At 43.0% G+C, this 27,176-nt stretch overlaps 1 protein-coding gene across 1 annotated transcript in view; it reads left to right on the plus strand.

The window, feature by feature from the left end:
* Positions 1 to 26,971, plus strand: part of MINDY4 (MINDY lysine 48 deubiquitinase 4) — an 83,316-nt gene extending 56,345 nt beyond the window's left edge. Inside the window, exons 16-18 of the mRNA XM_063416824.1 lie at positions 3,065 to 3,245; positions 7,738 to 7,810; positions 12,510 to 26,971. Of these exons, the coding sequence (XP_063272894.1) occupies positions 3,065 to 3,245; positions 7,738 to 7,810; positions 12,510 to 12,558 (303 nt within the window). The 3' untranslated portion in view covers positions 12,559 to 26,971. The remainder of the gene's footprint in view (positions 1 to 3,064; positions 3,246 to 7,737; positions 7,811 to 12,509) is intronic.
* The last annotated feature ends 205 nt before the right edge of the window (positions 26,972 to 27,176 follow it).

Consider the following 27,176-nt stretch of genomic DNA (forward strand, 5'->3'; position numbering starts at 1 on the left):
TCCTGTGAGGAGCTGCTGAGGGAGCTGGGGCTGTTCAGCCTGGAGAAAAGGAGTCTCAAGGATGATTTTATTCTCTCTCCAACTCCCTGACAGGAGGGTGTAGTGAGCCTCTTCTCCCAGGCTACAAGTGACAGGACAAGAGGACACGGCCTCAAGCTGCCCCAGGGGAGGATCAGGCAGCACATCAGCAGGAATTCCTTCACTGGAGGGGTGGTCAGGGGTTGGAATGGGCTGTCCAGGGAGGTGGTGGAGTCCTCATTCCTGGGAACACTGATATAACCATGGGATGTGGCACTCAGTGCTCTGGTCTGGTTGTTAAGGTGATGTTCAGTCAGAGGTTGGACTCAATGGTCCTGGAGGTCTTTTTTTTTGTCTCAAGTCGTTTTATTTTTCTCAATCTGATTGAAATCAAGTATTTGGCAATGGCCATAACTTTACCCTCACTGTGTCCCCTAATTATCTGCAAATCCAGCAGTGATGGGGTGTCCTGGTGTTTCAGGGGGTCAGTGGGGTCACTGCTCCCCCAAGGGCTGCTGGAAAGGCCTGCTGATTTTACACCTCTGACTCTTCACTCTTAGCACTCCTGGAAAATAGTTCAATATTCATTCAGAAAAGGTCTCTGCAGCATTTAGTCTTTTCCAGCCTAAATGACTCTGATTCTACTCCACATGGCAGCTGATGCTTGAAGAAGCAGCCAAAGGAATCCTCACACTTTGTCAGCAGAGTGGTTCCATATTATATTTTGTACAAAATGAGTTTTGCCTCTTGGTGTCAGAGGCAGCAGCTCATCCTCAGCTGGTTAAATTGATCTGACCAAAATGAAGACTTCTCCCTTCTTCTGGGAGAGGAGGATTTGAGCTCCAGTGTTTTTAGACTCTCTCAGTTGTCTCAAAGTTCGTGCCCTCGCTGCTTTCTGCAGAGATTGTAATTGAAAAGTACACATTTTTGGAGAGTGTTCCTACAGCCCTCAATTGTCTGAACACTTTGTCCTGGCTTCAAGGGGGTGAACACATGAGTGAGATCTGCAGTGGATGTGGCTTTGAAAGTTCTGTATCTCTCTCATCTTTATCAAATGTTGTTTGATGAGGCTGGGAAGTTGCTTTTGCAGACAAACGTAGGAAGAACGCATTTTTAGGAGGAGACTGGCTGTTCTTTTTGGCTTTGACTTATCTGCATATTAAAATATGCATGCTTGTGAGACTGAATCTTTTCATCTGTGTCCCTCTAATTTGCCATCTTTTGTTGAAACTGCGTATTTTCTTTTTTGATAACTCCTGTTACGAGTGTTATTGGAAGCTTGTAAAAAATTCTTTATTTCTAAGCCAAGAATTTACATAAAAAGCAAAACTGTTGTATAAAAGGCTGTTTTAAATAGATATTAGCAGAGTAATGAGTCAGGGAACAGTTACTTAATTAGCTGGAGACTGTTACCTAACATCAGAAGAAATTCTCATTGTGGAAGGCAGCTGAATTTGTACTCGTAACACTTCAAATATAAATTCTAAATGTCCATCAAGATGAAAACACAAACTCCTTATCACTTAGAGTGCTGGTTAGAGTTTTGATTTCAACAGAATTAATGTTGGCTTCTGCCTTTTGGCTTTTGCCATTTGCCCCTGTGCCCAGGGTGAAGAACTGAGGGCTGCACTGCAGGAGCTACATCCACAAATCTGTATCTAGAAATCATGTATAACAATTTTTCTGTTAAAATTTCCTCAGTTTCCACTAGGGCTTTTTCATTGAAAAAGCCCTGAAAGCAAAATGACTGGAAGAAAAATGATTTCACTGAAAGCAAAATGTTTCATTTCAGATTTCAGTTTCCCTAAGCAATTTCTCAAAGGTACAAAACCCAACTGCTGTGCTGCTGGTATCTCCTTCCTTCATCCCTTATAGATTAAATCCCTTGAGTATTCTAGTTTAAAACATCTGTGAATGAATATGAAAGTTTTTATGCACTTTCTCAGAGAATATTCAAGTTTTTTATAAATATGCTTTCAAAAGAAGGACAAAGGCTTAGAAAAGGCTTGTGTTCAAGTTTTATTTTCACATGAGCACGTTTAATTTTTAAGAATAACCAAGCAAAACAAATGCTTCTGCTATTGCTTTCTTCTATAGCTGAAAATACACGTTTGGAGTGTGAACTAGAAGGCGATAAGTGAAGGGAATATATTGCTTTCTTTACTCAACAGAAGATTTTGGGCTCAGTTGAGTTGCCCAGGCAGGGATGTCTCAGGGCATGTGAGATCCTGTGAGTCTCTTGCCTGGTTTCCAGTCACTGCTGGGTGACAGCACAGCCTCCCACTGATCCCACGGTGTATTCCTGTGCTTTTACAGAGGACGTGCTTCCTTTTTGTCCAGCTCATGTGGGATCTGATCTTTTAGCTGTGAGGGCACTACACCTGCATTTCGTTACCTGCCATAACTCAAGGCCCAATATTTGCTTTATATGCTCCATGATTTACCAGAGCTGTGCTGGTCTGCTGCTAATGAGCCTTCATTAGTGTTTGTAGACTAGAATAAATAAATGATCTTAAAAATTTTATGTTTTCCACTAATGCCTTGGGAAGGCTGGGCTGGAACAGAGACTGGACAGAGCTGGAGAATAAAGCAGAGATTTATTGAAAGGCTTCCAGGACAAACCTTGGGCAGGACAAGAGCCTGGCCAGGGTTACACCTAAGGTGGACCCAAAATGGGCACAAAATGGCTCACTGGTCTTGAGAGCTTCCATTTTTATAGGTTTTGGTCCATTTGCATATTGGAGTTGAATTGTCCAATTACAGCCTCAGATTTTGAGGTCCATCCTTCTTATTCCTCCCTTCAGCCACCCTGGTTTGTGCTTTTGGGCCTGAAAGTTGTCCTTGGTGTGCAGCAGGAAAAGGATTTGTTTTGTGTCCCTGCTCTGTGAAGAGAATTGACTAACACTTAATATGAGGCTTAGAACTGCACCCCTGGGCAGCACAGAATCTGAAAAACATAAAAGCTAAAACTTAAGGCACCACCACAATGAATTGTTTCTCCCCCCAACCCCAGCGATGCTCTGCTATTTTGTATTTTTTCTTCCAGGTTGGTTGTTACTTGAAGAGCCCCAAGTACCCAATTTGGCTGGTGTGCAGTGAAAGCCACTTCAGTGTGCTCTTCTGTTTGGAGAAGGATTTGCTCAGCGACTGGAAAACGGGACGCAGGTTTGATCTCTACTACTACGATGGCTTGGCCAACCAGGATGAGGAGATACGGCTGACAGTGGGTATGAGCAGCTCCCTGACCCTGCATTTCACCTCAGGGGAGCAGAAAGGAGGGTCCAACAATACAGACAGTGATGGCTGCAGGCAGTGAACATTAATTTGTGTGCTGTTGCCTGATTTCCATAATTAGTTTTGGTGATTAATTATATTTTGCCAGGAGGTTTTGAGGATAAGCTATTGAAAGGGTTAAATGTGAACATGTGTCACTTTATATACACTGGCAAATCTTCCAGTGGCACTGGTTCCCAAGGAACAGGCTATGATCATATTATTCATACTCCCAGGACTATAAAATCCATTTCACTACTCCCATTCTCCCTCACATCACCTCACATGGTTTCTACAGGCAGAAAGTGCAGGTCTCCATCCCTCACCCTAAATGCCTGGAGGAAAATGAGCAGAGAGGGTGAGGAAACATGAAATCCTTGCCTCCAAGGCAAGAAGGTGCCAGTAATCTGCTAAAAAAGTTTAGTCTCTTACCTGCCTGGAAGCACAAGCCTGCAGAAGATCTTCCAATTTGTTACACTCCTTCTTTCAGGAAACCATGCCAAATTACACAGCTGCTTTTACAGTAAATACTTCTTCAAGTGGAAGGCATTTGGATGAGTGTTCTGATCCTTAGAAAGCACCTACTTCAATAAATTCTCCACCACTAAATCCCCGTTTGCTAATAATATCCTACTCACCTTTTGTTTTCTTTCCTTTGGTACATTTATACAATCTTGTGTGTGATTCTTTGATAACCAAATTCCTTCTCAATCTCAAGGAGCCACTCTGCTGTAGCCTGCTCTTTAGAAATAAGTTGTCTCTATTCCTTATTTGCACCAGCATCTGGGTTTTTGCACAGGATGGGTGTTGTGTGTTCTGCTGGAGTCTGTGTGACAAAGTTGTTTCTATGCTTGGGGTTTGAGCACCTCATGAGATTTGGTAGTGAGTTCAATCAGCTTTCTGCCTGTTATTTATCCCCTTATTTTAAAGGAAATCCCTGTCATTCTGTTGTAGGGGCTCACAGGATAAATTAGTTTTAAAATTTATCAATTTTCACAAAACTGTGGCTGCCAGCTGGTTCCCACCTCCCAGATGAAAGCAACACGGGTGATACAGCTCAGCACAGGACTAGAGACACATTTTTAATATTGTGTTGTACCACATAACATCTGGTCCAAAACAGGTATCGTGATGTGTCTTCCCATCACCAGGAATGTGATCCAAAGGCAAGAGCTGCCAAGCCCTCTAAGAACCCTGAATGAGAAGTTGCACAGAGCACATATAAATTTTTCCCTTTGCTGTCCAACCTGTCATGGCATTTCTTTGTGTTTCTCCTCAAAGCTGGAATGTACATGGAGTTGCAGATAACTCTGTTGTGGCCACAGCCCCTTCCAGGGATGTGTCCCAGTAAATCCTTTGTTATCTGTGAAATTCTGCAACAGGCAGTAAAAACGCAAATATTTTCATCATTCCACAAAAACGCTGGCCTGGTTCTGGCTCTGCAGTAATCCCCTGCTAGGTCTGGAGAAAACTGTAATTACTCCACATCCAAAAAGGTAACACTGGCCAGCACAGAGGAGAAGATGGAAATATCAGAATGCTAAATATTGCTGGCATTTCCCCTGTGATGTTTAGGCAGCGTCACCTGGAGATGCAGCAGGAGGAGCTGGGGGCTGCCCCAGCCACATCTCCCTGCTGCTGGGCAGCAAAGTGGTTTGCTTGACTTGAGCAAGAAGTTGAATTCCTTGAAATGGGAATCTTGGTTATAATTAGGTAAAATTGCCATCAAGGTCACATTTCAGGAAATGCTGAAGATATTGCACTGGGCAAGAAAGACAAAAAAAGAAGAGTAGAATTACATTTTTGGGAGTGGCAGCAATTGCTGCTTTATACTGAGAATTTGCTCTGCTTCTCATGCTTAACCATTTGCCAAAATGTAGACCAGAAACATAAAGTTCCTTCATAAAAGCAGGTTCATGACATCAACATACCATCATAAAGAGAGGAAAATAATAATAAATCTTTCCACTGAGGCAGAAATTTTGGATAGGCAGAGAAGAGCTGTAACAGTGCTGGCACTCAGTTTCTCATGAATTAAGGGTAGAATATATATATTCCTTTTCATTTACTCTTAGATACACTTTTATAATACTTTTCCCCTGTTTCTTTGTATGGAAACACTCCATTCAAACCTTTTGATTGGAAGAATTCAATTTAAAAACGACAAAATTTGTCAAAGTTGGCCCTGAGTGGGAGAGGCAGCCACACTGTGTGCCTGTCCTGGTCCAGGGCTATGGTCAGGACAGTGGCTTAGGTTGCACCAGGAGAGGTTTAGAAAAAAATTCCTTCACGGGAGGGGTTGTCAAGCCCTGGAACAGGTTTCCCAGGGAAGTGGTAGAGTCACCATTCCTGGAAATGTTCAAAAACCTGTAGTTGTGGCACCTGGGGACATGGCTTAATAGTGAACATGGTGATGGTGAAGGATTTGTGGTTAGACTTGATGGTCTCAGAGGTTTCAACTTCTATTATTCTAAAATTCTGTGTTACAAACTCTTCAACATTACAATAGAAAAGGCTCTTTTAAATTCAAAAGATTCCTGTGTGCCTCTATGTTCCTGATCTACAGGAAAACCACCAATACTTCGTGTCCTCTTAAATATTGCGTGTTTCCCCCCACTCCAGCCCTTGCAGGCATCCAGAGTTTTCTGCATGTGTTTGTACCCATCAGGTCAGCACACAAGGGAGAGCCAGGTCCTTTCTGTGACATGGGAGATGGATTGAGACTGGCAGCTGTGAATGGTCGGGACAGTCCCCTCCTGTCCTGCACCAGTCACACTTGAACAGACCCTGCCTGGGCATCGTGCGCTGCCCACGGCCAATCCATTGGCTGGGAGACAGAAAAGAAAGAAGGGAGGAAGCGGGGAGGAAAGAAGGAAAGAAAGAAAGAAAGAGAGAAAGAAAAAGAGTGAAAGAAAGAGAAAGAAAGAAAGAGAAAGAGAGAGAGAAAGAGAAAGACGGAAAGAAAGAGGGAGAGAAAGAGAAAGAAAGAAAGAAAAAGAGAGAAAGAAAGAGAGAAAGAGGGAGAGAAAGAAAGAGAGAAAGACAGACAAAGACAAAGAGAAAGACAAAGACAAAGACAAAGAAAGAGAGAAAGAAAAAAAGACAGAAAGAGAGAAAGAAAGAGAGAAAGCGAAAGAAAGAGAGAGAGAAAGAGAGAAAGAGAAAGACAAAGACAAAGAGAGAAAGAAAAAAAGACAGAAAGAAAGAAAGAAAGAAAGAAAGAAAGGAAGAGAAAGAAAGAAAGGAAGAAAGGAAGAAAGGAAGAAAGGAAGAAAGGAAGAAAGGAAGAAAGAAAGAAAGAAAGAAAGAAAGAGAAAGAAAGAAAGAAAGAAAGAAAGAAAGAAAGAAAGAAAGAAAGAAAGAAAGAAAGAAAGAAAGAAAGAAAGAAAGAAAGAAAGAAAGAAAGAAAGAAAGAAAGAAAGAAAGAAAGAAAGAAAGAAAAAGAAAGAAAGAAAGAAAGAAAGAAAGGAAGAAAGAAAGAGAAAGAAAGAAAGAGAGAAAGAGAGAAAGAGAGAAAGAGAGAAAGAAAGAAAGAAAGAAAGAAAGAAAGAAAGAGAAGAGAAAAAGAGAGAAAGAGAGAAAGAAAGAGAGAAAGAAAGAGAAAGAGAGAAAGAGAGAAAGAGAGAAAGAGAGAAAGAGAGAAAGAGAGAAAGAAAGAAAGAAAGAAAGAAAGAAAGAAAGAAAGAAAGAAAGAAAGAAAGAAAGAAAGAAAGAAAGAAAGAAAGAAAGAAAGAAAGAAAGAAAGAAAGAAAGAAAGAAAGAAAGAAAGAAAGAAAGAAAGAAAGAAAGAAAGAAAGAAAGAAAGAAAGAAAAGAAAGGAAAGAAAGAAGCAAATCCCTGCTCTGCTGCAGTTTAGATGTTTGACTCCAAACAGGAAGCAGCTGAGCAGACTGACATCCAAGCTGGGGGCAGGATGTTCTGTCCCTGGGAAGTTCAGCTCTGCTTTCACTGCTGACAGACGCCGTGTCTCAGACAGGGACCTCTCTGTTTTCCTGGAGCGTGCAGTGGCCTCTCCATCCCCAGGGAATGCCACAGCCTGGGGAGGCTCCCTGGCACCCCACACAGCATCAGCCTCTCCTGGCTGAGCACTGCTGGCTGGGCAGTAAAGGGACAATCTTCTTTTCCAGGGTGGAAGAGTCCTAACTCAGTTCAAACACGACTTGGGGTTTCCTATTCAAGTGTGGCACCACCACTGTCCTGAGCCTTTGAGTAACAAAAGTTATCAGTAATTACAACATCAATTGCAAGACAAAAGCCTCATGACAGCCCTGCAGCACATTGTTTCATTTTCTGATCTGTGGTTTTCCTTGAACCATCTCTGTATGAGCAATCTGACCTGGCTCAGGCCCGGTGATCAGTGGTGCAGGGACTCAAACCATCTTTTCTGTGGGTTTCTGTATGAAGAGAAAGTTCCCCAGCCACTAACAATGTCTGTTTTGTCTGCAGATACAACTCAGGTGTGCCCTGAAAATAAAGAAAATGATCTTACTCCTCCCCTTGAGCACTGTATTAGGACAAAGTAAGTGAAATTACAGTTTTTCATACAGATACATTCAGTTGTTGATACAAGTAATATATGTGAGGCTGGACTGTAAAAAAAAAAATCAACAAGTAAAGCTGAAAAATTAATGCTTAAAGATCAGAAAGGATCTGAATGGGCCAGGCTGTGACAATAAGTTTTACACATTTAACTGTGTGTTTTGCAATTAACATTGAACTGTCCAAGGTGTTCATTCTTAGAGGAACCTTCACTACATCACCAAGAACTGACTGAGCCAGATTCAGTCTGAGCACAGCTTGCTTGCAATAGATCTAAATTTAGATTCCCAGAAGTGCTTGATTGCAGAGGCATAATGAGAAAAGGAGACGATTTATTCCATTTTCTGAGGAACAAAAGGGGGAACCTGGGTGTTGTTTTCAATGCATGAAGCCCCACTGAACAGTCTCAGTTTTCTCCCAGCTGTCTGTGGTTTGTCAGGACCACAAGACACCAGGTTTTGTGCAGTCATTCCTGACAGGCCTTAGCTCATTTTCTCTCCTCCCATACAAGGCTAATTCCTGTTTTGTTGGGATTTTTGTGGCCATTTTGAGGCCTATATAAGCAATTCATCCAAATCACACTGAGGTTAATGGGAACATTTTCAGCTTAGTGAGACATGAAAGGAGCAAAATGGGGAAATTTAACTGGGCAGAAAATTCAGCTTTATATCAATTCCAGCACGGCTCTGGAAGTTACTATCTGAATATCTCTGGAGCAAGGAGTGAAAGCCTCATTGTCAGAGACCATAACATTTGTTAAATCAGCAAGCCAGGCTGCTTCAGGTTTCTCTTGCAGTTTCCCTCCTGTCCTTGCTCCAATTTTCTCTGGGAAAAAAAAACAGAGGCAGAAAATAAATAAATAAGGACAGTGGCTGCCAGTGTGTTGATCAAAAAATCACTGGAAGGCAGAAGAGGCATCCTGAAAGGTGACATCAGTGACATCAGTCCAGCCTTCCTGCACATACAGATTTTATTGATTCTTCATTTCCAGTGACACACAAGCCTGACTGCAAAGTAAAATAAATAATGTGTAACCTCAGAAAGCCCCACCTTTTTATTCTCCACCAAAGGAGAATAATACATACAACTACATAAACTCCTAGAGTATCTTCCACTCCTGGCCCTGTGTCAGAGTTATACAGTGTTGGTAGTGCTGCTGTTTGTTTATTTTAAGTTCCCTGCTTTAATCTGCTGGAGAGGTAAATTACCAGCAGATTCCAGTGTCAGTGTGTTTTGTTTGTAGCATTCTCAGCACTGTCTGATTTACCCTGGGCAGTCTGGCTCCTTGTTTTCAGTGTTCTCCCTTTGCTTTGAGGGTATTTGTTTAAGCGTGGCCTCACTGCAAAAGGGTTTTTATGTGAAATTTTTCCTTTTTGTTTGAAGAGCTTTTTCTTCCAACTACGGAACAGCATATAAGGAAAAGTAAGAACCAACCCAAGTAACCAAAATTTTAGCAATTTAGGGGATAAAAAAATGAATGTTTTTTATCACAAAACCATGGAAAACTCCCCTAAACTAATTTTTAATAAAGCAAAGAGCTGTTACTTGTTTTGATAAAGAATTCATGATGAAGCTCCATATCAGACTGCTCTCATCATAAAATGCAGGGTAATTTCTCAGGCAGAGTGGAGAATTCCACAGTCTGGACGATCAGACCTGAGATGATTAACTATCATTAATTGGTTTTATTGTTAATTCAGAGTTTTCCTTCCATTCACGTGCCTCAGTTGTGGTTTAATCCATCACAAGCCCACTGCTTACCCCAATAGCTGAGCACCATCCTGTGGCACACTGAGTTCTGTGCCTCACATCTGCCTTGCTGTTTGTTCTCTCACCCTCTCCTGAAGAGAAAACTGCACTGGTAATAGACTGGTTTTGCATATAGTCTTTAATAATCATCATTATCATCATCTTTATCATTAATATTATTATTATTATCAGAAGAGAAGGGATATTTTGCTTCTGCAGGAGGAGGAGGCTCCTGTTTTCAGTCCTTGTTGTATGAAACATCAGAAGAGTTCAGTTCTGAGTTTAAAGCAGGGAGCTCTTCAGCTCTGGAGTGCCCAGTCACCACCAGGTATCCTGTAACCTGCAGGCCCCCCAGAAAAGGACAAGTAAAAGTGCTTTTCTTGTGGCTCTCAGCCCCAGACATCTGTGGCAGCAGTCAGATTCTGGCCCAGGGATGTCTGGAATGTGCATCCCTGGGTTGTTTTGGGAGATGCCGTGCAGACAGCTCATCCTGTTCTTCCCTGAGGAATACTCTTATATCACAGTCCTGATCCTCAGCAGTGGAGGAAATAACATCTGTTAGCTCTGCCTGAGGGGGCCCAAACTCTGATCTGCTGTTATAACCTGAATTTAGCAGTGTTTTTTGTTAACCCCCTGTGCTAGTGGGGCTGTGGGATCCGTGAGTTCCCCTGTTGGCTGTGAAATGAAACACCCAGAGGGGATTTAGTGGAGGAGAGAAGAGCAGAGCCTGGGCATTTCACCCTGAATTATTGATGTGCTCCACAACAACACCAGATTACCAGCACAGGAGATGCTCACTGAGTGCAATTCCAGACTGAGCATTGTTCAGGCCGTGACCTGTTCCTCTCCAGTTCCCGTTAACTGCATGACCTTGGGTGAGGTTGTACTTGGAGCAGGTGGGTCAAATGTAGTTTTCCTTTTGCTGATCTGATAATTTATAATTGAATCAGCAGCCAGAAAATGCCTCACGTTTGAATTGCACTGTGGCAGGGGATAGTTTGGGGAAGTGATCACCTGCATTGTCCAGGAAGTTTTGTATCTGTTTGTAAATAAGAGACCTCTTCAGCATCTGTCAGCGAGGTTCCTCACTCTTTCACACCTTTTCTTGTGCAGATGCAAGAGGGGAAAAACGTTTTGGGCCTGTCTCACAGAAGCAAACAGCCAAAGGCTGCTTTTTGGTCTAAAAAATGGTTTGAAAATAAACCCAGGAGATGAGGCTTGTTCTGAAAGCAACCTTCAGTCCTGCCTCAAAAATTGTGTTCTGTTCATTCTCTTTATGGAGAGCCTGTTTTAAAAAAGGCCAGTTCCTCACTGCTCAGTGATTAACAACAGCAGAAATGGTGTCAGCAACGTGAGGAATCCCCCAGGGCACAGTGCAGGCTCCTTTGGTGTCTTCTGGCCTCTGCAGGGCCTCTGTGGATCCCTCTCAAAGCTTTGATCACCCTGGTGAGATAGAAATTTGTACCTTGGGAAGATTGTACTCAAAGATAAGGGATGATTTGATGGCATTACTTGCAAATTCCAATGGGGGCAGAAGGTGGCAGTTGTTTTTTTCTGTTTGGTTGTTTGAGGGTGACATTCTGAACCTCTGGCAGGGACAGTTCTCACCTCTGGCAAATGCCAGACTTGGGTTGCATATCCCAGATAAAACAAATTCTGCTTTTAATTTAGGATATGAGACATCTCTGCTGTGTATTCCTGTTGAGTACTCCTGGGATGGAGACAACCTCTCTGCATATTTTTGATTTTAATTTTCACAGCAAAGTAAAAAAAAAAAACAGAAGGAAAAATTGCACAACAGCCCTCAGATGGTCACTTCCTTTGAGACATTGCCCTGAAGACTGCAAGAATTCAGCTTTTGGTTTTGTTTTACACTTAATTGCCTTGCTCAGCCCAAGGACTGAGCTGCCATACCCTTGGTGACACATGCTGTCCTCGGTGACAGAAAGAATGTGGCACTGGCTGCTCCCCATTCCCTCCACCCCCTCAGCAATGTCTCACTGCCCTGAGACAGATTTTCACAACAGATAGAAGTACTCAGCACTGCCAGTGCAAGAGTTTAATTCCCAGGAAATGTGGGCCATGACCTTGCAGATGAGAAAAGCCACAGCCAGGGGTGAATTTGTGTCAGGAGGGGTGAGTGGACTCACTCCAGGGAGGGGACTGGAGAGCATCACCCTGCTTGTGCCAGGGTTTGGGTCAGATCTCTGCCTTTTCCATGGTTTGAAGACACATTTTGTGGCAGATCCAGGATTGATGCCTCCTTTGTGTTCAGTCATGTCCCTGAGGTGGGCAGCTGAGCTGTGGCAGCCAGTGCAGAGCCAGGAATGAAGAACGTGGAAGGTTCCAGAGTCACCTGGAAAGGCTGTGTACATCCTCAGTGTCGTTCTGGAGGAGTAAGGGCAGAGAAGAGCAGAACCTCAGCAGAGGAAAATCAAAACATCACCAATAGAGTGAGCCATGGAATGCTTGGAGGGGACAAGGTCAGGAGCAAGGAATGGTGCTCAGTGAAGTGATCCAGGCTCAGGATCTCAGAGTCAGGGAGTTCCTAATCAGAGCTGAACAGGAGGCTGCAAATTGCTCACTGACAGCTGAGAGGGAGCCCTTTGGTTATTTAGGGTTAATTCTTGTACCCATCATGGGCATTCCTCAGTTATTCTGTCCAGCATGAAGGTCTCTGTTGTGAATCAGCTGCTGCTGAGACTCTGTTGCCCAGAGAGGTTGGAGGAGGTGTCAGGACAGAGACCTCCAACCTTGGCACCTAAAATCAGGGGGTACAATTGCCTCACTTCTGCTCCATTCCCTTTAAGATGTGATTGTTTACCCCAAACAAGGCCATCCCAGCCTCTCTGGGGTTCCTTGGGTGGTTCAGGGCTGTGGATTTACCTTCCCAGTGATGAACTGATGGATGTAAATGATTTCATTTCTAGGTGGCAAGGAGCTGTCATCGACTGGAACGGCACAGAACCCATCTTGTGACTGATGTGACCTGCAGTTGATTTGGGAGGACGAAAAGGAAATGACTGAAGGAGCACAATCCTATTCCCACCAATACAGGAAACAGGGCAGTTTGAGATGAGGAAGAGTGACAAGGTTTACAGGCTGGCAGAGTTTCACCTCAGTCACCTCGTGCTTCAGATAGTTTGCTTTTAATATAAACAACACTGACGTAAATTCCTTGCCACTGCCTTCAGCATAAAGCTCCTGAGGGCAGGCTGGGTTCCCACCACCAAATCAAGGTTACAGATGAAGCAGTGAGGCCGTCAATGCCCCTTGAGGTCTCCTTCTGGACCCACTCTGTATCCTGCAATTGTTTGGAAGCATCTGATGGGAGGTGCTGAACCCAGATTTCTCTCACTTCACAGCCTTCTCCGTCCTGCCTTGTTCTTCCTTGAGAAAACTCCAGTGCCACTGTAAAACACCATCCCAGGAATATCTATTCACCCCGTTACCTGGTGTTAACAGGCCTAAATAAGTTGGTGACCATCTTTTTGGGGAAAGCCTGGCCTATACCACGTTCTTGTGTCATGAATTTGCAGTAAGGATTGTGGTTGTGTGTTACCAAAATAATCCAAAATAATTGGATTATTAACTCCCCAGTGCTGGGTGCAGCTGCTGTGTAACAGTGCCTCATGCTGATACAGCTCATTTTGCTTTCTGGTGAGAGGCAGCTGTATCAGCATCTTCACAGTCATGCCCTGATTTCCACACGAGGGGTTCTTCACACCCAAATGGCAGATCAGATCCGTGGTTGGCTTCTTCAGAACTGCAAGGAAACAGAAGAGCTGGTAGCTTTGAAATTCAAATGGGGCCTGTCTGTGATGGGTTTCCAGTTTCCATGGGTGAATAAAATGCATGAGTTGGACTGAGGTGCTGTGGAGATGGACCCTGAGGTACTGATGCCACAGTTTGTGCTCTGATTAATTCTGTTTTAGCAACACTTTACCAAAATTGGAGCGAGGTACTGTACAGGTGGTTAGAAAAAATGCCTTGGGGGAAAAGGCAGAGAAATGGTGTTTCTAGAGATATTCTTATATCTTGAGAGGGAGTATTTCGTGAGAGTTCAATAAAGTTTACTTCCTGAGGTTTATTGCAGCACTTTCTTCCTAGTCAGTGTGGAAACTCCTCTGGGTCCTGAAAACAGTGCAGAATCAATTTCCAACAAAAATTCAATGTTGTTCTGGGTGTAGGGTGCGAACTGAGTGTGCAAATGGAGATCCCAGGGAGTTGGCACTGGAGTTAGATTTGAAAACAAACATGAATATAAGTTACAGAGGAGTACCAGGAAGGTTTAGATGGCCTTTGGATGAAGATCTGCCTCCCCCTTTGCTTCTTACTCACATAAAACTGTCATAGAATCACAGATTGGTTTGGTTGGGAAGGGAAATTAGAAATCAACTTGTTCCACCCCCCTGCCATGGCAGGGACACCTTCCACTATCCCAGGGTGCTCCAAACCCCTTCCAGCCTGGCCTTGGGCACTTCCAGGCATCCAGGGGCAGCCACAGCTTCTCTGGGCACCCTGTGCCAGGGCCTTCCCACCCTCACAGGGAAGAATTTCTTCTTAATATCCAATCTAAACCTGCCTTCTTTCACTTTAAAGCCATTATATGCAGCAAAGCATCTCAGGATTGCAGTTATTTCAATTTTATTTATTTCAGTGTACTAGAATCTGTTTGGTTGAGATCAGATAGATAAAATTTGTGAGATCCAGATCTCCCAAAGAGATTGAGCCTCTGAGACATCATCAGCATCAGATCCACGCTGGTTCCTGACTGCTGACTCTGCCATCCCTGGGTATTAAGGGATGTGTTGGTGCTGTCAGCTGCAGGTGGATTCAATAATGCCTTTAGGATACCTCAGCTTGAGCTTCAGTGTTTCTGGGAAGTCCCAAACAGCCAAAGATCCCAAATGTAAAACATTTTTCCCCCTCTCTTGGCATCTGTATATTCTATATACAGAATATAGCCTATATTCTGTATACAGACTACATTCTCTATACAGAATATAGTCTATATTCTACATACAGACTATATTCTGTAGTCCACACTTTGTTTCATGAAACAAATACAGTTTGATTTTCCCACCTGACTCACAGGGTCATGTAAAGTTCTGAGGGGTGCATTTGGACAGAAAACGCTGTGCAGATGACAAATGTTGGAAGATTTTGGAACCAGAGAAATTCCTGTGTGGTTTGTTCCAGTCTAGCAAACCTACACCATTTATTTTGAAGCTTTAAGCTGTGTCAGACTGGAGATAACCTCCCACTGCCTGAGAGCAGAGCAGCACAGATAAGGGCAGGAGGGAGCTGCTTTGGGACAGGGCAGATTTGATGTGACTGAAATCTGGAATCTGCAGTGCAGGGGATCCGTTCTCTGCCCAGAGCAGGGAGATGCCAGAGTGTGGGGTAGCTCTGCTTTAGGGTGAGAAGAGTTTTTCCCATAATGGGAGCCCAAGAGAATTGTCTCCAGTGGATCTCACCCATGAAGATATAAAGATTTTTAGGGTATGAGAAAGGATAGACCGGTTGGAAATTGTGGTTTATGGGTAAACAAAGATGAGGAGAGGTCCTGAACTCTGTCCCTCTTCCTAAAACAGACTCCAAAGAACTTTGAGGCTCCTTCATCCCTGATTATGGAGAATATTTTTGTTAAAACAGATTTTTCTTGACTATTATCTGTGTAGGAGATACACAGACTAAATATACAAGGACTATTGTGTCCTTGTATATTTGTTTGCAAAGCCCACTGCCCGCCTGACAGTGAATTAACTCCAGATTCACCCATGCCCTCACTCACAAAGGAGGACAAAAAGAACCTGAACCACCCAAACCACCCCGTGGGCAGAGCAGCTCAGCACTTCCACCAGGATTGCTCCTGGAAGCTGAAAGCTGCAGGAACGTCAAGAATCAGAAATCCCTGGGAAAGCAAAGGGAAAAATCTTGGGCAAACCTTTCAGAAGGTTCCTCCTTCACCAGGGCTCAGTGTCCTTACCACAGCTCCTTGGAAGGAATCTGCAACCAGAACATAAATTTAGATCTTAAATACTCTCAAAGAGTAACACCAGAGCATTACCTGGTCACTGCCTGCATCAACACTTGCATGTTTTTATTCAGTGTGAAGCACCAGAAATTTTTCCCTTCATACATGACAGGGTTTTTTGGGTCAACCACATAAAGCAATGCAAAATATGTGGCAGTAGAAAAATCTTTGCACAGATCTGTGTAGAAGCACATCCTCTTCCGGCAGCGTGCATGCAATCATTTTAAATTATATTTTCCTCCTCATTGTTTCTCTTTTTTTTTTTTTTTCATTTCCCAAATAATGTGACTTCCTGAGCTGAACAAAACAGGGACCATTTGATAATTAAGCATTAAAAGACATCAGTGACGTTGGCACTTGGTCTGCGTGGTGTCTTCGTGTCATTCTCTTTTCTTCTGTGGAATGAAAAATTGCACCCTGTGCTGAAAATTGAGCCCTTAACTAATAACAGACATGGCTTGTTGTGAATGGATGTGAATATGGAAGCAGAGTTACTATTTTGGCAGGGTGTCACACCTACCACCTTTTTACAAAATGTTTATTTAGCTTTGTCTCATACAGAGTGTCCCATACAAATAAAACATTTAAAGCAAAGGTCAGGCCAAAGCCCAGATTTCTCACTCATTTTTTAATAATTGATTTGCTAGTGGAGATTAATCTGGGAGATTGAGTTGTGAATGTTTCATGGGCCCCATCAGGTCAGTGGAAAAATAATGACAAGAGCAGAAAAATTATGGTTGTGGGTAAAAAATTCAAAATTTTGTAGACTTTCTGATTTTTTTTTTACATGCCTGTCCTTATTCTGGTTAAATCTGGGAAAAGTTTAAAGATGACTGATCCCATGAATGAATCCCTGCAGTCACCGTGGGTTTGGTTCCCAGGTGAATTAAAAATGACAATTTGAGCCTCTTGCTGTCAAGTTTCCACTTTCCTGGGGCAGATTTCAATTTGTTTGTGTTTGCAGTTTATCTAATGGGCTAATTTGGAATGGCAGGAAATGGTCACTTCAGCAATCAAGGAAAACTAAAGAGCTTGGAAGAATAACACCACCAAAAGCCAACTTTCCCATCAGGGATAAGTAGTTCAGAGGCTCTGAGGATCCAGTTGCTGAAAGTGAAGTACTGGGAGAAGGCAGGATTTTTTTCTGGTGCTGGTTGGGAGCTGCATTAAAAACCAAAGACATCAAATTACTGTTTTTTTTCCTGAAAATACTTGCACCAATATTTTGATGCAGTAAAATTGTCAGTTTTTCAGAAGGCCTACATGATTTGGGGTATGATTGCAATAACATAATGTAGTAAAAATATGGATTTCAATTTTTTTGGTAACTCTGCTTTATTTTCCTGTCCCAGGGTAAGTTTACTATGAAGGGAGCTGCCCTGAATTTCACATACTCAATACATGGGGTATGCACAGTTACGTTTTAGGTGATAAAAACTTTGCCCTCACCAAAGTTTTTCCTGTGATAATTTGTCTCTTCAATTTGTGTTTTTAGAAATGTCAGATTTAAGAACCAAGCACCAAAGCCTTAAGGTGCACAGTTATATTTTTGATCAAAAAGACCATGTAGGAAACAGAAGTTTTTTATGAAATGAAAATGGTTGCTCCTGCATCTCCATGTGATCCCAACTGCTGCACCTCCTAAGGAAAAGTCACTCCATGAGGGACACTTTGTAAACACTCACACTCATCACTGATTTGTTTCCATTGGCTATAAAATAATAAAATCATAAAATTATAAAATAATAAAACTGCTCTGAAATAAGGGGCAGTTCCTCCTTAGCAGCCACATTTATAAAACTAGAAAAGGAAAAAAGGGCTTGATCGGGTATTTTATTTGTCATTTCAGACAGGCTGGGGAGGGGTTGTTGGTACAGTGGGAAACAACCAGATTTTGTGACATCCCTCTCTAACAGTTGCTGACTGTATCAGCAAGGAATCAAGCACAGATTTTACAAGGAAAAAGTTGGGTTTTTTCTAAGATAAATAATTATGGGTACTTCAACATTTCTAGTTTCATCTGCTGTGAGGGTTTTTTCATAAATTTTATTTCTTTCTGAAGGAATTGCGGGTGACTCCAGCTGTTGATCCTTCAGGAAGTTGTGATTGAAGGCACAACTCAAATATCCATACAATGATAGCACTGAGACTTTTCCAGACCCTCGAATTAAAGCACATTCTCTGGCTTTTGGACTCAAGGTGAGTTCCAGGTGGTGTTTCAGTGTTTTCCATGGCACTGTGCACATCCCATGCATTCCACATCCTTGCTCAACACTGATTAAAATGTCTTACAGTAACCCCTGGCTCTGGGTGCCTCGATTTTCAAGGGAAATTAATAAAAAAATAGAGCACAATGAGTTGGCTGTGGACAGCTTGAGCTGAGGTGGTGATACCCAGAGGTGATAAATCTGCAGGGTGACTTTAATGTGGCTCTGAAGCTGAATTCCAGATGAGCTGGAGCGAGTCCAGAGCAGGTCCATGAAGGGAGGAATAAAACACAATTAGAGGATAAACCATGATTAGAGGATGATTAGAGGGATAAAACACTTCTCCTTTGAGGGAAAGCAGAAAGATTTGGGGTTGTTCAGGCTGGAGAAGAGAAGGTTCAGAGAAGAGGAGACCTCAGAGCCCCTTCCAGTGCCTAAAGGGGCTCCAAGAGAGTTGGAGAGGGACTTTGGACAAGGGGTGGAGTGACAGACACAGTGAATGACTTAAAACTGACAGAGGGCAGGGTTTGAGGGGATATTTGGAAGAAATTCTTCCCTGTGAGGGTGGTGAGGCCTTGGCACAGGTTACCAGAGAAGCTGTGGCTGCCCCATCCCTGGAAATGTCATCATCATCATCAAAATATCTCCTCACAAGTGTTTACAGGGTGGATATGTCCATCTAAACCAGTGACCCAGGAGTATCTTGAAAGCCACTGGTGAGAATCAGGCACTGGTGGACTTCAGCCAACTGGTCTGGTTTGGGTGCTCCAGAGGAATTGAACTTTTCCCTGCCTGCTGCTCTCTGCATCTCCACAGGTTACACTGATCATTAGAGGAGGCCAGGATGACTGATTCAGATGAATCCCACTGTGTGTGAATGATAAAGCCTGAGAAGAAGGAAGGTGTGTTTATGGAGCTTGACAGAAGCAGTGCATGAGATGAGATGATGGGTCAGGGATTCCTCCTGCCTCCTGCACCATCCTCACCTCCAGCTTTCCCCTGTGAGGCAGAGAATCATCTCTGTGGAACAAAGCATGGGGTTGAGTAGCAGGAATTTGCCAGCTTGTGGAAAAGGAGTTGCTGATAAATCAGGTTACTGATGTGGGCACACAGGAGCTGTATCAGAGGTGGGACCTGAGGGTGTCCTGGACGTGAGGATTTGTAAGCTCAGATTTCTTCTATAACAGTTGTGACACAGGAGCTGTGTCACAACCCTAAATCCTGATAAAATACCCAAGATAACTGTACTTTGAGTGGGTGCTCTGCTTGCTTCCTTATCACCATCTTATCATTTGGCAAGGCCTTCTTGAATTAATCTAAGAAACATTCTGGGCATCCGTAAAAATACTCCGTGCACTGGAATTCAGCAAATATTTATTAATTGACAAAACACCGGTGAAGAATGTGTAACCAAAAAAAGAATAAAAGTGTTAGCTCCTCTCTGTAAAATACACAAAGGATAGGAGGTTAAAAGTTACATTCCACAAACATACCTTTTGCTGAGCTGTGCTTGGTTGGGTGAGTGGTGTGGATGGGAGCCAAGGTCTCCAGACCCTGAGTTCTGGATCATTGTGCAGGGAGGATGGGAAAATGTCCCTTGTGGCTGAGGGCAGGGAGCAGTCCAGGCTCTCCACCTGTGCAGCTCTGTGGGGGCAGCTCCCCTGAGCATGGATGGGTTCCTGCAAGGCTGTTTCCCAAGGGATGTGAGAATCCAAACTGAAATCACAGGTACGGAGCAGCCGCTCTGCTGTGGATGAGCTGTGAACATGTCATGGGTCACATAAGTGGAGTTTTGGTAGGTATTAAATCCTAAACATTATAAAAGCATCCTCATGGCGTGGTGGGTGGAAGGTGCAACAGTAAATTGATTTTAGTATCTCAAGTAAGAAATAAAAATCCACCTCAAACACTGAACGTAGAAGATGATACAAATTGTTTTACTCTGAGGTACAGGACATCACCACCCACTGACTTCTGTGTTACTCAGATTATTTTTAATTTGTGATGCAGTTTTAGGCCAGTATTTCATTTGCCTTATTGCCCATCAAAGTCAGGATAGAAACATACTGAGGGCAAGCTCCTTGCAGGTGTAGATCTGGAGATATTCCAGAACTTTCTGGACACAACCCTGAGCTGTGAGCTCTGGCATGACCCTGCTGGAGCAGGAGGTTGACCAGGTGACCCACTGTGGTCCTTCCACCCTGACCCATTCCTGCTGAAATCAGCTAAACACCACTTTCAGCAGGCTCCACTTTTTTATCTTTCTGATGGAAGATCACTCCCTTGCACGCTGTGACATCTTTGGCTGAGAAAAACCTTCATGTTCCGTGTCTTTGTGTTTTATTGTCAGTGACACACGGCCCTATTCCTGTTTTGAAGTGGCTGCAGCACGCTGTTGATGAGATCTCAGGTCTGCTGTCATGGATTGTTTACATTCGGTCAATGGAAGCAAAAAGGGGAAAAATATCACAATGGCAAATTGCAGCTGGTAAATGTCACTCCCAGACAGGGTGACAAATGAGTGCTCAGCCGTGGCGTGTGAAGAAAGCCGGGCTTTTACGAGCACTTCAATGTAGAACAGCTTTATTATGACTGACATCCTTCTCAGGGCTGGATTCCCATCACCATATCCTTCCTGAGTCTTTCTTGCTCAGGTCAGTCCTGTGAAACAGCCCAGCATTTCTCAAGTTGTTATTCCAATTTGCAAATCTGCAGCGCTACAATCTGCTCTGGGTTTGTTGGGGTTTCAGTCAGTAGCAGATGAATGTAATAAGTGAAATATATAGAATATATAAAAATATGTGTGATATAATAAGTGAAAATCTGAAAATCAGGCTTTTAAAGTTTTTTTTTCAGTATGAAATATAGCTCTGGATGTACAACTGTTGAGTCATTGGAGAGAGAAAATAGATGTTTAATAGGTGCATGCTGTGTGTACTTTGAGAAATGCATAAAATCACAGAATCACGGAATATCCTGAGCTGGAAGGAACCCACAAGGAGCAAGTGCAACTCCTGGCCCTGAGCAGGACACCTCAAAAATCACACCACATGTCTGTGTGCATGAGTAGCAGGGGCCACAGAAAGAGGACTTAGAACTATAATTATTATACTTTTCACTTTGAGTAGAATCTATATAAGCATTCAATAAAGCAACAGTGCTAAGGCACCCACAAATTAATTTTTAACAGAACAGAGAGTGAAAACAGAGAGAGTGAGAGGCTATGAGGAGAGCTATTGAGAGCTATGAGGAAAAGCTAAAAGAATTGGGATTATTCAGCCTGCAGAAGTGAGTGACTTAATGGCAGCCTTCCAGTACCTGAAGAGAGCCTACAAGAAAGATGGAGAGATGATTTACAAAAGCATAGAGTGACAAGAAAAGGGAAAATGGCTTCACCCTGAAAGAGAGCAGGTTTAAATTGGATATCAGGAAGAAATTCTTCCCTGTGAGGGTGGGAACCTAGTACAGCCCAGAGAAGCTGTGGCTGCCCCTGGATCCCTGGAAGTGCCCAAGGCCAGGTTGGGCAGGGCTTGGAGCACCCTGGGATGGTGGAAGGTGTCCCTGCCCAAGGCAGAGGGTTGGAACTGAAAAATCTTTAAGGTCCCTTCAAACTCAAACCATTCCATGATTCTGTTAGAGCCTCCTCTAATAGCACCAGCCTGGGTTTAAATTCTTGTAACAGCTGTCTCTAAATACACATCGCCCCTGTGCCTCCTCCTTTCAAGTTTTCTCAGCTGCTAAGAGCAGAGAAAGGCACTTTGTAACTTGAAGTATGAAAAGAACATTAATTTTTACTCTCTCCTTGTTTTTTCCACTTCACATATTCTGTGTTTAATGTGTAACTGAAATGAGAAGCTTCTTTCTTTTGTGGACAGCAAAACCTCAGCATGGTCTGCGAGGAGAAAGGTGATTTATGAGGTTTCCAGGATGCAGGGAACAGGTGACTTTTGCTTAAAGGAAAACAAAAATCATGTTCCTGGCTTAAAAAAATAATCAAGTAAAAGTAAAGCCGTAGAGAGAATATATGTTATCTACAATCGTTCCAGAAAGCGTTTCCTACAGAACAACAATTACAAGTCATTGTGAGTCCCTTGGGAACAGCAGTCAAAAACATCAGCAGTTAATTACTAGAACTTCCTAAATCAACCTTCTTTGGCATGACATGAAGTGAATGAGAGCAATAAAAGCAAGGAAGTGCATTGTGCTTTGTCCTGTCCAACTCCTGTTCGGACAGGCGTAGGTCACAAGCACAAATGTAACCAGGCATGAATTGTTGTTGGGGTTTTATTTTTTTTCTTAATATTTTAGTTCTTGGCCTTGGGTTAAATTAAACCAGCACTCTGGAAAGGCCAAGGTAAAATGCAGGGCCAGGTCCTGAGGCTGTGTAAATCCTCTGAGTTGTGCCAGAGCCACACCTTCAGAGCAGAGTCCCCGCTCCAGTAAAGCATCAAAGAGTAAGGAAAAAAATATGTCCTAGAGTGGCTGGTGAAATAAAGGGAAAAGTGAGCGTTCTGTTCTCAGTGGGGTTTTCAGGTCTGTATATTGGGGTGCTGCTGAGTTTTCTGATATGCAGCTCGGGCAGGTGGAGCTTTTTCTTTGCCTTGCCCCAGGTGCAGATTCTGTGGCTGCTGGGGTGAGTCTGGAAGGAAGAGATACCCATAGCTAGGGAAAAGTGAAAATATTTCATGTGAACCTTGCTTCAAAATGGATTTCTTTGCTTCAAAACCAGTCTGAAAGATGAAGAATATTTCTCTGATAAAGCAGTTGCTGCTGGTTTTCACCAATCTCCTCATTCCTGCCCTTTTATCTCACAGTGGGGTGGAGGAAACATTTCACCAGCTGATTTGGTGAGTCTTCCTTGGAAAAGGAGCTTTGAGTAGGGATGTGAATGGGGCACAGTTGTCAGCATCACACATCTTTGGCTCAGAGTGAATGAGAAGGAAACTCAGAAATAAAACTCGTGGCTCAGTTGGAGGGAGGGAGCTGCAGGGAAAGGCACACACCAACAAATGCAGCAGAACTGTTTATCAGGAAGAGGTTTATAGGACCTCAAATCTTCACAGATGTGGGTGAGGAGAAGCTGTTGATTGATCTAGGGTGGCTGGAAGGAAGAGAGCACGAAATATTCCCCAGACAGGGCTCCTCAGACCTTGGGAAATGATTTTTGGATTAGCAGTTGTGCAAGTCACGCTTGGTGCCATGGAAGGGCTGGCCAGAAAGAGCAATAAACCTGGCAGAATGCTTCCCTAAGCCATTAGCATTGCTGATTAACAGCTAATCACCACAAACCCAAGGGCTCATCAAGGAGCTGAGGAACTACAATCAGGAAACCCAACAGTGTGATGGGTGCCAATGGAGTTCCCTGTCTCAGTCCCTCCTGGGGCTGGTGAGACCCACTGGGATGTCTTGGCTTGGATAAAGAAACATTCCCCAAGGGGATCCTGAGAGCTGTGGGGTTCACTGCCCTCACAGGAACAGGGATGCAGGGGAGGAGCATTGGAAGAGCACAAAAAACTCCCCGTGGGATGATTTTACAGGAGCTGTGAGAGTGTGTGAAAGTTATTACGGGATATTTAGAGAGGGACCAATCAATGTGGCTTGGGGAGGAGCAAGTGTGGGAAAACAGAGAGATAAGGGGATAAAAGCTGTAGAACATGCAAATAAAACCCTGGGCTTTCAGTCATGGCCTGAGTCCCCAAGGGAGAGAACAAGCTTTCAGGTAGCTGTTTCAAGGTGTTTTTAAAAAAGGAAATAAATTTCATGTTAATACTTTTGTAAGATTTTAACAGCACTAATGGACAGCTGCAACCCCTTCAGGACTCCCTGTGCTCTGAATCTCTGGGATGGGAACCTGTTGCTCCATCAACAAATGTTCCTGAAAAAACTTGTAGGACATTGTGTGCTGACTTCAGCAACTCAGGGAAATCTCCTTTGCTCCTTCATCCCACTGCAGACATTTATCAGCCACATCACCACCACTCTTGGTCTGGGGCAGCTTCAAATTTCCTCTTCCATGAGATCCTCTCTGTCTTTTTGCTTGCCAAATAATACAGAGTATTTTTTTTCTCCTGTGTTTCTACAGATCTGGAAGTGTTTCAGGCCAGGTTGGATGGGGCTTGGAGCAGCCTGGTTTAGTGGGAGGTGTCCCTGCCAGGGCAGAGGTTGGAACTGGATGGGCTTTAAGGTCCCTTCCAGCCCAACTGTTCTGGGATGATGTGTGAGTCTGTGGCCAGTGGGTTTCTGATTTAATATTTCCACTCCTCTTTCCATTTTATGATGAGCAGTTATGAAATGCCAAACCAGTGTGTTGTGCCTACATCCAATACTAATCACAAGTCCAAGATTAGATGCCAAGTGTCTGAAACAAAGTTTTGTTACTGATTTTTAACTCCACAGAACCCCAGTGAAAACTCTAACACACTTCTAAAGCTTCTGCTTTGCTGTGAGTTTTAATGGCAATTAATACAAAAATATTCCCATGATTAAAAAATATCCAGCATCTGGACAGGTACAAGCAAAGAGAATTTAAGTTATGGACAACTTTGATCTGTGATCAAAATCCAAAGGCAAACCTTTGCCAGAGCCTTGCAGCAAATGCAGATCCACTCTCTTCTTCTGTTCTTTATCTTCAGAAATATTTTATGCCTAGATGTGCTTACCTGCTCTTCACCAGTGCATGACATTTATTTTCACCTGCTGTTTATGATTTTCAGTTTATTGCTAAGGGTTTTAAAGAATAAAGGACTTTTTCTAATGAACAAGCTCATTAACGTGTCTCAGTCAGGATTTCCTGGGAAAACTTATGGCCAATTGTGCTTGTTGTGCTATTAGACTCTGCAAATCATACACAAATTTTAAGTGTGGAAACAGAGAACTGGAGAAACAAACTATTCAGATCAGGGAAGTGACGATCAGCCAGGAGATTTTATCTGGGTTTAAGTCAAAATCATAGCTTACCTGTTTCTTGTAGTCACTTTTATGTTCAAAAACAAGAAAGAAAATAACTTTGAAACTTCAAATAAACTGCCATCATCCAGTTATCTTTTGTTTATTTTTCTCCTAATATGCTTAAGGATATTCAGGGAAATCTTTATTGACTGAGTTTAATTTTTCAATTCCTATTTTTTAACAGCATGGAGTTTGAGAATGAAACTGGCATCTTTGTACTCTAACATGCTGGATCCCACTGCAAAAAAACAGTTGAAGCAAAGTTGCATTTTGTTTACTGCACAGGGGTCTGCTTTCCATTTTATACCAAAAATGGGGCAAAACGAGGGGAACTTTTCCATCCCCTCTGACAAACATAAAGTTCTCTTGGACTGTGAGGATGTGTCTGAAGAGCACCCCTGGCACAGACTGATACCTGAACACCAGAACTGTGTGAAATGCTGCTTAAAACCTGCCAGTTTTAACTTTATCCTGGAAATGTTTTGTCAGAACTCATCGCCTGGCAGAGCTTTCAGGGCCAGATGAGCGGGGGGCCCATCCTGACCCACCCTTTGGAGTTGCCTTGGGAATGCACAAAGGAGGAGCAGAGCACACAGGATGAACCACGGCTTCAGAGGCGTTTTCCCCGTGCTCTTTTTGAGCTTGCAGAGTCTTGAACTGCTTGTCCCAGCCTCAGGATGGGTGTCACTGACGCACGAGGAGCCCTTTAGGATCTCAGGGCTCAGCAGGTCCTTTTCCAGCAGGGATTTTTGAGCAGTCTCACTGCTGTGTGTAGGAAACGGCCTCTGGTGACATTTTTGTGCTTTTGGTGCCAGTGCCAGCCTGTGCCAGGGTGTTTGCTGCTGTGACAAATGAACTCAGCCACAGTGAAGTTGCCCTTTGTGTAAGTTAGGAGTGAGAAGGGTGAGTGCTCCAACATCCTCCAGAGCTGGGGTGTAAAACTGCTGCTTCATCCAAAATTAGCAGCATTTGGCAGCCCCAAATTAGCCTGCACATCCTCCTGAAAGCACCAATGTTGTAAATGACTCTTAAATTAAATGTGACTACCTAAAATGTCCTGTCTGCCCTTCTGTAATTTGAAAATGGAATAAAGAATATAATGACAACAGCAATACATGATTGCAATAAGGGGGAGGGAAATTGGGAGAAGAAAGAAAGTAACTTTGAAACTTCAAATAAACTGCCATCATCCGGTTGTCTTTTGTTTATTTCTCTCCTAATGTGCTTAAGGATACTCAGGGAAATCTTTACTGACTGAGTTTAATTTTTCAATTTCTTTTTTTTTAACAGCATGGAGTTTGAGAATGAAACTGGCATCTTTGTACTGTAACATGCTGGATCCCACTGCAAAATACAAAGCAAATTTCCCCTGTGATTTTGAGTGGGTGCTGTAAAATTAGAAATGAAACAGTTCAAGACCAGGTTGGACAGGGCTTGGGGCAACCTGGTCTAGTGGAAGGTGTCCCTGTCCACGGCAGAGGATTGGAACTGGATGGGCTTCAAGGTCTCTTCCAACCCAAAACATTCTGGGATTCTCTCAGAATTAATCAGGGAAATTCTTTCCTTTTATACTTCTCAGTATCCATCAGTTTTCATGTGTTAAGGGCCTTCTGTCCCTACTGACACAAGATGTTTAGAATAATTCCTAGCAGGCCCTTACAGCCCTACACATTCCTGATTCCCAGCTAAGGAGTCTGACTGATCTGCACCCATCACTTCTTTGAGGAGAAAAGTTTTGGCATTGGTGAAGGAAAGTCAGTGTGAAAGATAATGTATCCCATTAAAAGGATTTAAAAGGGAAATTCCACCCCTGTTGAAATCAATATGCTCTGGTTTCAAAACAAAGAGGATTTCACTAAAAATCGGCTCAGAGGTATCTGGAAACAAATAAAAATCCATAATTGAGAATAGCTCAAAGCTATTGGGTAGCTCCCAAAGCATAAAATAAATAAATACAGTAGTTTTAAACCAGCTGACTGTGTGTTATTCCATTGGGCTGGCCTATTTCAGCTGGAGTTTTATAGCCAAGGTGCACTTTCAGTGCTAAGTCAGTGATGGATGGTTCCTCACAAAAATAATCATATGGTCTTTTTTCAGATTAATTAACTGGGTGAGCAATTACAGATTCCCAGACAACATGTAGCCTTGACTTAAACAGAATAATTCTGTTCACTTCATGTAAAAAAAAAAAAATAAAGTACAACCATTTGGCTACACAAAGATCTTGATTTTTATCTGTTAATTTGGGTTTCCTATCAGGGAATAAATGTCTACACCCCTGAAGTTTTCTACCAAAGAAGGAAAAATGCAGTCTTTAGCCAGGTGAAAATAATCAGTCAGGACCTGACAACTGAAGGACTGTTTACCAAGGTCAGCAGAAAAAAACCAAAAAATTGAGAAAC

Source organism: Prinia subflava, chromosome 1 (genome assembly GCF_021018805.1).
Source record: "Prinia subflava isolate CZ2003 ecotype Zambia chromosome 1, Cam_Psub_1.2, whole genome shotgun sequence".
Lineage (NCBI taxonomy): Eukaryota > Metazoa > Chordata > Aves > Passeriformes > Cisticolidae > Prinia > Prinia subflava.